The 11,939-nt window shown below is 43.5% G+C and overlaps 1 protein-coding gene across 3 annotated transcripts; it reads left to right on the top strand.

Moving 5' to 3' along the window:
• Positions 1–1,088: 1,088 nt before the first annotated feature.
• Positions 1,089–11,492, top strand: b3galnt2 (beta-1,3-N-acetylgalactosaminyltransferase 2). 3 transcript variants are annotated; one of them, XM_072391275.1, is made up of 12 exons: positions 1,089–1,347; positions 2,063–2,189; positions 2,561–2,661; positions 5,509–5,708; positions 5,953–6,048; positions 6,934–7,044; positions 7,144–7,222; positions 7,708–7,891; positions 8,234–8,359; positions 8,477–8,636; positions 8,717–8,773; positions 10,551–11,492. In XM_072391275.1, exons 1-12 carry the CDS (start codon positions 1,239–1,241, stop codon positions 10,686–10,688), a joined length of 1,488 nt encoding a protein of 495 aa, XP_072247376.1. In that variant the 5' UTR covers positions 1,089–1,238; the 3' UTR covers positions 10,689–11,492. The 3 variants fall into 3 exon arrangements, with proteins under 3 accessions (XP_072247376.1, XP_072247377.1, XP_072247378.1); XM_072391276.1 differs by lacking the exon at positions 5,953–6,048; XM_072391277.1 differs by lacking the exon at positions 1,089–1,347 and having other exon boundaries at positions 2,100–2,189; positions 2,406–2,661.
• The last annotated feature ends 447 nt before the right edge of the window (positions 11,493–11,939 follow it).

Here is an 11,939-nt window from a genome sequence, read left to right as displayed (position 1 = left end):
CAATAAACAAGGGTCGGATGCCACTTTAAAGCTGGATGGATTTCAAGAAACCTTGAACATGCATTGCAGGGAGACCAATATACCGTAATCAATGTGATAAGTATATCTATGAATGCACTGACTCCAAAAGGAATTATAAGTGCACAGCATAAGTAATTATCCCTCAGGCAGTTGGTTATCTCATACCAAAAATATATGCTAAAAGTAATTTTGCAAACTGAGCACAGAGGAGCCCTCAAAGTGCACCCAAAAATAAATGGTAATAATTTCTGATCAGAGTATTTAACTACAGGGGCAGTGTAGTGCTTTGCAGCAACTTTTCAATGCTTTCTCCCCATTCTTCTTCTTCTAAAGAAAAGGCGGTAAGGTCTCTGAAATTACATTTATGCAACGTTGGAATTCTATTAAAATCAATACAAATGGATTGTTTACAAGTATGTAGCAGATGCTGCTCCTGGCGGGGCCCACCCCTCTTCTCCAGGAGAAACACTCATGCTTTCAGAGTCAGAAGAAATCTTCCTCACGCATCCATTTCCATGCACAATAGATTCCATTTCAATGATTTATGTAGCACACTGACTAACAGGTTTGATAAAGTTCTGTTGTAATCTTAAAGCTAAAACATATCACCAGGGTTTCAGGAGGATATAATGATTCATATGTTAATTTTCTATCCTGCACAGAATGTTTTCCTCGCTTAATTAGACATTCACGAGGTGAACTGAAGGAAAACAAGCTAAAAGAAAAAAGGCAGTGTTGTGCGATAAGTGATGAGGTTTAATTTTCTTCTCAGGACAAGTGATAAACAATTTATTGTTGTGCTTACATTACCATTCTTTCACTTTAATTGGGCCCAAATTGAACCTGCATGTGGATGCTTCATTTGTCATGTGTTAAATGCTCAATGGTAATGATAACAATAATCATAATGGCTTTTTTTGTTTACCTACCATAATGTATTAATGAAACCCCAATTATCTGCTTCTCGCTTCAATTAACTACAGTATCGAACTTCACCTCCCAGGGTGCACTACGGTAGGGCTCCTCGTCTCCCATTGGTCCGGCTCTGCAGGCAGCGGAGGCAGACATGAGGCAGTGTCGAGTCCGGCGGAGAGCTGAGGAGCTGAAATGAAGCGCGCACGCAGAGCGGCTCACTCCGTGCAGTGTTGTGCGGCTCAGGAAGAGGCTCAGCTCCGCTAAAGCAGAAGCCTGCTCCGGCTGAATGAAGGGCTCCGTCCATGCGGAGGCTAGCGCTCATTCTGCTGCCCTGTGCTGTCGCCGTCCTGGTGCACTTGTGGTTGGCACAACGACCCTCCTCCAGCGCGTCGGACAACAACACAGACTCTGGTACTTTCTTTTCTTTTTTTTTGCCACAACCCCGCGTTTCACCTCCTCAAAACCTCGCAACTTTTCACATTCGAGCGTCTGGCTAACTTTGCGTTTACCGGCCCGTTGTGGTTGTTAGTTTGTGTGTAAACAGGTAGTAAACGGTTGTGCCGTGTTGTCGCGTGGCGTAGTGTGTGTTTTTCTACGTGTTTTAGAAGACAAACATGTGAATGTAACACTTCAGCGGTGTTGGGCGTTGCTGGGATAGTCTAACGTCTGGAAGCAGAGACTGATGGGATGTGCTCACAGACTGTAGATATGAACTATCTTCTATCAGACCCCATGTACAGTTTATTCTTGTGCTCTGTGCTGATTTCGAAGAGATTCAATTTCACAAGTACGGCTGTGGTGATGCGTGAACCCGCTTTTTCATCAGCTGGTACACTTTAACCAGTTTTAAATGCATGAAAACATGCATTTTTGATGTGGTGATTTATAGCATGCTTCTCCTTTAGGTCTCTGCAAACTGAATATCAGAGGAAACTGTTGTCAGCATCAGAAATGAAAAGCATAAATCAAGCAAACCCTTTTATCTGCTGGTTCCCATGTCATTGTCATTACTGTGAGGTCCTATCTTAGGTCCAACATGACATTAATCGCTGGGTAATAATTGTGGAAAAGATGAGATATGGCATCGTGTTGTGTGAGGTTTTTCCTCTCTCTGTTTCTCATGCAGATGAACCGTTGCCTTTCTATGAAGTTTTGGTGGGAGTGCTGTCAGCGAGACACAATTATGAACTGCGACAAGCGATAAGAGAGACCTGGCTGGGGTACATCCGAGATCACCCCCACTTCCAGCACAGGTTTGTAAAGAGGAGCTCCAACTTCACCACTGCCTTTTTATTTTTTATGTTTTTCCCCTGGCAGGCCAAATTCACATAGTGGAAATGGAGCCTGCAGCTGGCAGCAAGTAATGGACTGTTGCATCCACCCTTTTATCTTTACCTGACCAGTGGGCAATATTATTCTCTCTTTCATTCCTCCTTTTTTTTTTTTTTGTCCATTTCCTTCTCATTCAGCGATCTGAGCACAGATAAGGTGTGATGGCCTTTAAGCAACCCTCAGTAACCATGGCAACGGGGGGTGGATAGATGGACAAGCTTGGCTTTAGAAGTCTCGCAGCTGAATATTTCACAAGACGGATGAATGCAGTCGTGTTTGTGCTTGTTTTCAGGGTGGGGGTGAAGTTTATCGTGGGCGAGCATGGATGTCCCATCCCGGAGGAGGACAGAGAGGATCCCTACTCCTGCTCCCTCTTGAACTTCAGCGAGCCAGGTGAGGAAAGAAATGCACTAATGAGTGGCATCTGCAGCCGTCATGCTGAGCAGCACTCTTTGCAGTGTGCTCATGTGTGTGTGCAGTCGTCAGGAGCGGAGGCAGAACAACAGCAGAACAGTTGGCAGAATGAAAAGAATGAATGTTCAGAAGAAAAGTGAAGCACCTTTATTCATGTTCACCCACAGCTCAAGGACAACTTTCTTTTCCTTTCTGTATCCAAGGCAGAAATGTCTGATAGTCAGTGCGGCAGCTGCTGGAGTACTTAGAAACTGCCTACTAACACGTGAAAAGTGGGAGCTGTATGAGCCACTGATGCTCCATAGATGAAATAATTGAACACGCTCGCCGTCGCGTTGAATGTCCGTGGTAATTGTTATGTCTTTCACCTTCATGGGGTCGGTCCAGCTCAGCTGCGTCGCCACTTCTCCCTGTCAGCTCTGCATTTGCAGCCATCAGGAAAACATAATTACTACTCGTCAGAATAGACTTTTTCAGACGACGGCCTTAAGGTCATGTCAGCGTTTTATGTCGCGCCGCTCTCCCTCATGTTAATGGACGTAAGTGTTGACGTGATTTGCCTCAGAATTGGAGGCGGGCAGCTTCGGTGCGTGATGCTTGGTGTAATTGGAAGAGAAAGAGACAGCGGCTGCTGTCTCCACAGTTGGGTACCTGACTCAGAATTCAGGTCAAAGCACATGTAAAGCGGGCGATTAATTGTTGCTGAAATGTGGCTGTTTATGCGTCGCCGATCACAGGGATTTTTTTTCCTCTGGGGCCACAAAAAGGTGAACACCACTTACCCTCTTAGATTTGCTTTTGGTAACATCTCCTCTCAGCGTAAGGTTTCAATCAGTGAGGGTGTACTTTTGAATCATGTTGCACGTCTGCATCTGCCTTTGGGCCGCGCTTGTGAACACTCTTGAAACTCCTCAAACCTGATGATAGATAATCATCATTCAATGATCGTTTTATGTATTGATCATATCGAGTAAAAGTCACTTTTTCTGCATGTATCTGTGAATCTAAGTAACTGCCAGCTCAAAAGCTGAGAAATGAGACAGCCGTGCCCTACCAGGTCTACTTTAAATCTTTATTGTCACGACCCTGGCAGTCATTTGTACGAACCTCGGGACAGTTTTTCTTGAACTTAACGTTAAAATCATCCTCTAAAATCATAAAAATGAATTTTTCTAACCCTTGCAACCAAATCTTAGATGTATCTGTCTGCTGCTTTGAAAAAGAGCAAAACATTTTGAATGCGTTTCAATAGTAAAACACATCTTTACTATCAAAACAGCGACTCATGAAACTCATTACATGGGACTCCATAAAGTTAACACATCACTGAATGCATTTGGAAGTATTAGAATTCTTTCACTTGAGCCATAGATTGGGAGTCGGGTTTTGGCACAATCATCTCTTTTCTGTCCTATGGTGTCCACTTATATTTATCATGTGTGATTTTTAATAAATGGCTGTCACTCTCTATAAGGGTATAATAGTGGACAATGAAAACCTCAAGTATGACAAATAGTGGTCAGCTATAAATTTTAAACTAATAATTGTGACAGACCCAGTCAGGATTGTCTTTCATCAGCTAACTCGATGAGGCTCTGAGCTGGTTATGCTGCCCGCGCCACTGTTAGCGCTCAGACTATTTATTTTCTGCTCTGTCGTACGGTGTGCTTCAAGGGTTTTTACTGATCTCAAAAGAAGCAGGCCCAGCAGAACACAGTGGTGGAGTGGAGTGTGTGGGTCGCTTCACGCCATAAATCGGGTCTGTGTGAGTGGAGGTGTAAATTAGTGGCGGAAAAAAGGAAGCTTTTATCCTGCCCTTCTGGGGTGTTTTGACCAGGAAAAAATTTACCCAGACACTTCATAAAGACATCCGGAAATCGTGTCAACCTGTGAAAAAGGGCACGATGCGTCTTCTTTAAGTTGCAGGACCATAGAGAGAAAGAGCCTACGGCCGATCACTTCGTCCCCACATTTTCATTCCAGAGGTGTGTTCAGCCACTCTGTTCGCGAGAAGAAAAGTTTAATGCCGAGTGAATTGGCTCATTTTGTTGTTGTCGCTTTTGCCACTTCAGCTCTCTTGGCTGAGAGGACACAATCGAGTGAGACACTTTAAAAACATACACACACACACACTGTTTGTGTTTCAAGTTATACGAGCTGCTCGTTGATTGTCGGGTGGTTGCCTTCCGGCTCTACGAATAAACGCTTTCACTGCTGCGTGGCAGCAGTTTTAAACTCACCAGATAGCACACTGTCAAAGAAGTACACGTGAAGAAGCTTTGTTAGCTGCGTGGAACACCATTAGACCGGAGTTAACTACAGCATGTTTAGCACTGCTGCACACATTATGTTACGGTGAATGCTACATGCTGGCCCGTCACAATAATCACTGACATAAGAAGTTCATTTCACTACTGGGAGAATGAATGTTTTCTGCACCTAAGTTGGAAAAGATGTCTGCAATCTGCAGAGATGGTTTGGAAAACATCTGCAAATCACGATCCCTTGTCTCTAATAGGCTTCATTTCGGGAGGAGCCGTAGAACTTGTGTAGAACACATCTGAAGTATAAGGCCTGCTTCTCTTTAACAGCCTTGATCTTCTCGTTGATCTCAAGGGTAATAAACTGCCTTTTTGTAATTAAGAAACCACGCTCACGAGCCGAGGCTCACTCTAAAGACAGCAGCTCCTCAAACTGCTGATGGTGTAGCTTTACCTGTCTGTTCTCTTCACTGAACACTCCTTGCCTCACTTAAAGAAAAGGCGGTCAGCATGTTGGAATTTGAATACATTTCAGATGTGCTTACTCTACTTCTCTGTGTCCCAGTGACTGGGCAGGATGAAGAGATAGAGATCGTGACGGTGTCTGACCCCTCGGTGCTCGCCCCTTCTGACGTGTCCGCCATCGCGCTGGATTTCAAGGTCCTCCACCCAGTGGTTATAACCAAGCTGGGGGTGTTTCCCAGCAAGACCTTGCATGAACTTCAGACCAATGTGACGGTGAAGCTTCACCAGTTGGACCAGGAGGTAACAGAGCCTCAGTCTGTGAGCATAATGTTTTAGTTGAGGCTACTTTTCTGTGGAGTCTGCTGGAAACGCAGCCTGAGGCCAGCCGTAGGGCTTTGTTTTGGAGACGCACCTCACCTCTTTCTGGGTTAGCGCTTTTAACTTGACGGTGTAGTGTAATATACAGTGTGAATTACACTGGAAACATGCCCTTTTTGAAGTCTTTGTGGAGAGAAACCTGTGATCTTTAAATAATTATTTTCAGGAGGCTGTGATTACTGCTCGCTTCAGTTCCATAAGCACGGGGACCATGGTGAACTGGGTCTGGTACAAACCAGTGGAGCAGTTCATCTTGCCCAAGGTTAGTTTTTTTCTTTGTTTGTTTTTTTACATATCCCCAGGACTGCCATGGTTGCACAAATCCAGGGGGTCATCAATAAAAGCTCCTCAGGCTCAAACATGTTTAAAAAATTTTTCATAGATAGCTGCTGAACTAAATTTTGACTCCTCTGTGTTTGAACTAAGCATTTTTCTTTTTCTCCTAAGCTCAACACGGGTAGCTATAACCTCAATAGTCTAACATTGATTCACATTTTTGTTGTTGGATAATCAGCACCAGCTCACAGGATCCAAGTGTATCGGGAAATAAAATGACTAATGCAAAATTATAAGCCTGTGGAATACACTTTCACTTTGATGCCCTCCAGGATGTAACTTTTAAGCTTATTCGACCTTGTATTCTGTTAAGCAAAAGAATTGCCTGCAGGGTATTGCAAAGGTGTGCAGCAGAATTGCAGGAACATCCTGGCAAAATGACCTTGGCAACCTTTGAGTTCAGCTCTTTGTAAAAAGTGCACTCCAACCATCCCTGAGGTTTGTCTTTGTCTCGCTGCCCTCAGGGTGCAGATATTTACTGGCACAATACAGAACAAACCAGAGAAGAAGAAAATCTATTGTGGCCATTGAGGCCTTTTTAATGACAACGTGTAAGCGTATGCTGTTTGGTATGTTTCTATGTGCCGATTTATTGTTTTACGTTTCTGTATTACTGCTGGCTGTAAACTAAATTGCCTCTTGGGGGGTAACAAAAGACCTTAATACCTCTGTCCTCACTTGTTAGAAGTCATAGAAAAACCCACTTAGGTTTTTAACTGTGGAAAGTAAATGAAACATGACATCAGTGCTCTTGCTTTCATGGTGTTTGACAGCGCTCTACAGCACTGCCGTGTTTTTTTACTTTATTCAGGGTTTTGAGGGGACGCTGGTGTGGGAGAGTCTGGACTCTGCTGCACTGACCACAGTCAACTCCACCTCTGTGAAGCTCAGTGATGGCAGAGGCGTCCTCAAGTTCTCTTCTGTACGTGTTCACATGTGATGTCACAAATAACTGTGGTGGGAAAACACTCTTAAGTTTTAAGGTTTGAGACGTTTTCCTGCTCTCTTCTTGGAATTGCAGATCGCAGAAGGCATATTGCCTCACAGAAGCGCGCTTGGATTTCCCGGCTTGGCTGGAGGCTTTACATTTACCATCTATGGTTGGTCTGGCAGCAGAATTGATTCATAACTTAATATGAAAACGGCTCGATCAAAATGGCCGTGTGAGCCAACTGTTATGAAAGAAATCCCCATGTAAAAACAAATCTAATTCATTCTGAGATTAGCCCTTTTTCACCTCAGGGCTCTTTGCACATATGCCAAGTGGACAATAAGCATTCTGTCCACTTCCACCCGCCTGTGTTAGATTATTGATTTTTACCTGCATGTGTTTGAATCTGAGGATGGATTTGTAGCTGTTTTGTTAAGAACTAAATTAATCTTCATCACTTGATATCCCATTTATAAGATATTCTAACAGTATCTTTTTCTTTCTTTACCAGTGATTAGTTATGATCTCTCAAGAAAAGCTTAATTTATCAACGATCTCCCTGAATGTTTTTCTTCTATTTGTCTTGTTGTCTGCTTTATTCCCTCTCTGATTACCTCCATTATGTCACTCCTGCTCTTGCGGCCCTTTGTTCAGACGGGGAAGGTCTGTCGGGGCTCCTGCGGGGCCGCCCGCTCAGGATGGAGCACCATGCCTCCAGGCTGAGGCAGGAGGATGCCAGTTTGCACGAGGAGAGCCTCAGGCATGGCGACATGGTGTTCGTGGACGTGGTAGACACTTATAGGAGCGTGCCTTCCAAACTGCTTCAGTTCTATAAATGGTATGCCAAGTGTTAACGACTCGTTTCTCTGTCTCTAAATTGCCTGAGCCCTCTGAGGAAATCAGAAACCTGAAATGAATGTGTGCCGTCACCTCAAAATGTCTTTGTTAGAATTACGATTGCAATCTCAGAGTGAGAGGGGGGGGGGGGAGAAGTGCTGTTGTGAGTCATCAAATAGCAAAATATACAGGGTATTCTTTGGCTTTGAATTGACAAGTATTTTAGTGATTTGCAGACCTCTTGCCCTCAGCTCTTGGTGGTATTTGAAAGTAAATTCACTCTGAGATGTTGCAAACAATCGTGGTGCGCTTTAATTAATGTTGCAAACTCCCTCTCCGGCAGGTCCGTGGGAAATGCTGACTTTAATCTGCTGCTGAAGACCGATGATGATTGTTACATTGACGTGGACGCCGTATTAATGAAAATTAACCACAAGGGTCTCAAGCGCAGCAATTTCTGGTGGGGGAAGTAAGTACCGCTTCGTGTCTGATCTGTTGAAGAAACAGGAATGCTCAGTGTGGTCATGTTGATGGAGTGGAACGAAAGACAGGGTCTGATGATAACCCGTCTGCCTTCCTGACCCAGTTTCAGGCAGAGCTGGGCAGTGGATCGTATCGGGAAGTGGCAGGAGCTGGAGTACCCGAGTCCAGCCTACCCGGCGTTCGCCTGCGGCTCAGGCTACGTGGTTTCTCGTGACCTGGTCCAATGGCTCGCTAGTAATGCAGAGAAATTGAAAGCTTACCAGGTAGAGTATTGAGTGTAAGCAGCTGTGGCAGATAATTCTGATCATAACGTGAGCAATCTGCCCTGGATGTGTCATTACAGGGGGAAGATGTGAGTATGGGGATATGGATGGCTGCTGTCGGACCACAGAAATATCAGGTAAGAAGTAGCTTGTTGAACACAAATGATCTGAGCTTATGATGGAAATGGGCTTCTTGGCATAATTCTGGTACAGTTGTAAAATACAGAAGATATTTTTTTTCTGAGATGGAATGGAAAAAGTCCTACTCGTTCCATTGTTGTCCCCAGTGTTTTCACAGCACACTGACTGTTAACATTCAGTTGATAAAGGTCAATGTCTGATATTAAAGGGAAAAAATGAAATTCTTCAGCAAGAGCACAGCAGTACGTAAACATCAATGCAGTAAGAAGGAGAACATGTTTCTTAGACTCCCGCTCAGTTATTGAAACGGTGTGGATTTAAACTGCTCGGCCTGAAAACCTGCTGGAGTTCATATTCTGAGTGACACAGGTATGGTAACGAGCTTGACTTGCTTTCCAGCTTTTATATGACTATTGTTAAGAAAAATCTCTGAAAATTTTGTAGCCATGAATAAAGTTTGTTTAATACATGGTTTCACAAAACCTTCAGACTTCATGAATGGGAAGATGAAATATGAAATGAAATTGTGAGCAGAACTTTTACTTCTCTCATCCTTGTTGTCGGGTCATTTCAGGATTTTAATTCCATAAAAAGCCTTGCAGCATACAGGACTGAAAAATGATAATTTCCCTCTTTTTAGTAGTTAATTATGCAAGTATGCAGTCAGAAAAAGAAAGCACAGCCTCTTTAAATTCTTAGGTCTTCTGTATCAACACATAATTGAAAAATCATCTGGTCTTTATCAGATCTTAAAAGCAAGTAAATGCAACCTTAGACAAACAACATGTTTCATAAGAGACTGTTTCACTATTTATTAATGGCGCAGTGTTTGAAAAACTAAGAACATCCTTACTGCCTCCACAGGGATTGAAGAGGGGAAGTAAAGGCCAGGTGTTGCTAATCAAATGCACTTGATTAACTGATCATCAGGAAGTGTGAGCACCTGATCTTAGAGAAGCAACTGTTACTGCCAATCAGTCTGGAAGGGGTTATAAGGTCATTTCCAAACTATACTTGGAGTCCAGTAGTCTGCTGTGAGAAAGATTATTCATATGTGGAGCGCATTAGAGTCTGTTACCAATCGTCCAAGGAGTGGGAGACCCAGCTTGTTCACCCCGAGGTCGGTCTGTAAGGCTCAGAGAAACCAAACAACTGGGATGAAACTGGGTGAAGGTGTTTGTAATGGTCCAGTCAAAGTCCAGATCTGAACCTGGTTGAGATGCTGTGATGTTCCCGTAAGAGAACTGTGAATAATCCAACTTTAATGAACCCAAGCAACGTAAAGAGAGTGGACCGAAATTCCACCATGATGACGTGAGAGACAGAACATCGTACGGACATCAAAATGCTTTCTATTACTGCTAAAGGTGTGCTTAGTTTTTCCACCCACTGTTTCTGTAGTTTGGCTTAGTTATTACGGCATACTTTACGGGACATTGTAACATGTCATGTGTTACTGTTCATCTGAAGTTCTTTTTACCCAGTTGTAAGACCTGATAAAGACCAAAACCTTAGAATTGAAAGAGGGTGTACTTTTTTTCCCATGTGGTTGTATCATGCACTTATATGTGTACTTTATAACACAGAGAACAGTCGTTTATTACAACACCCTTTCCAAGTCTATAAGCATGTGCCATTCTACATTTCTTAGCAGAACACGAGGTCACGGTAACATTTTAAGTTGAGTGAGACGTGAACAAAGTGTGTGGCCAACAATAGGATCAGTCTGTGGACTTCTGCTCAGTCCCTGTCCCGCTCCTCTGCTGTCACCAGGACCCCGGCTGGCTGTGTGAGAAAGAGTGCTATTTAGACATGCTGTCGTCCCCGCAACACACAGCCACGGAGCTGCGCGTCCTCTGGGGCAGAAAGACGGTCTGTGGAGACCCCTGCGGTTGTCCCTGGAACGACTGACCCACCGGATGTGGTCCACAGCACCCCCACCACGTGCCACTGTGGGTAAAATGCACTCAACTCCGGTTGTTAGCTCAGTTTCTGTGTTTTTTCTTCAAACTCTGAACTGAGCCCATAGTTGGGTATTATGATATTTTATTGATGATTTTCAGTTGAGGGATTAATAAATTATAATTCAGTTTAATTCAGTATAAACATCTGAAATGTGGGACTTACTGTCTTGAAAACTGGGTCCATATGATTAACAAATTCTGCACCAAAGTGAGTCATTCTCGTCCTCAGAATTTGTTTTGATGTCATATTTAAGCTGTGGCATCACGTCCGTAATTCCTGTCTCTCATTAGTTTTATCTTCAGAAGAACAGAAAAATACGAGAGAACAAGATATGTTTTAGTAATGCTGACGGTGAGGAAAGGACAGAATCATGTGACTGGAGTACTTTACCATATTCTGATCATCGTTAATCCTGGTAGTAAAACGGGTTTAAAGCAGGTATTTAATGGCATTTTAAACACGAATGCACTGCATCGCTATATTTTGTAAATTGCCGTCTCCATCTTTTCATCCTCTTCACTGTTTGTAGATTTACGACGACCTCTCTCACAAACACACTTTGTACTGTAACTGTTATTGTGCAAATAGTGATGTGGCCTTACTGTATTTGTCAAGCATCGTTCTCTATACATGTTGACATTTGGGATATCGACGCAGACTTTTGGAACTCGACGAAGCGACTGTGAAACCGACTTTTACCACAGTTTTCTGAAGCCCTCCTCAAAGATAATAAAGAACACTTGAGAGAGATGAAGGACTTGCTTGTTGTTTACTTGGGGCATGATGCAGCATAATGTGTCGAGCCTTATTTCAGCTGTTAGTGCTGCTCGGTCGGCAAACAAGAAATATGAAATCATGTTGCTGATTTTTCTCCAGAGATTGTGAGCTGCTGGACTTTTTTTAGAAGGGGAAACCTGTGGAATGCTTTATCCCCAAACTGATCATTATTAATCAATAGAACTGAGGCCAGATGCGGTCGCTATGCTTCTCGTTGATTTGGTCATTTGTTGAAAGAAAGATGACGCTCGTTATTTTACTAACGCAGGATGACGGAGGCCGTTTCGAATTGCTCGACCTGCCAAAAATTCTGCTCCCGCAATTACCTCGACAGCGAGGCTGACATTCCTCTTCCTGTGATTCCCTCTCCCACAATCTCATCCTTTCACCTCCACTCGCTCAGTCAGCCGCATAATGACT

The sequence above is a fragment of the Leuresthes tenuis genome, unplaced genomic scaffold (assembly GCF_036924035.1).
Source record: "Leuresthes tenuis unplaced genomic scaffold, fLeuTen1.0.hap1 SCAF_8, whole genome shotgun sequence".
NCBI classification, from domain to species: domain Eukaryota; kingdom Metazoa; phylum Chordata; class Actinopteri; order Atheriniformes; family Atherinopsidae; genus Leuresthes; species Leuresthes tenuis.
The sequence above is the reverse complement of the archived record's forward strand: the minus strand, read 5'-3'. Positions and strand labels throughout refer to the sequence as shown.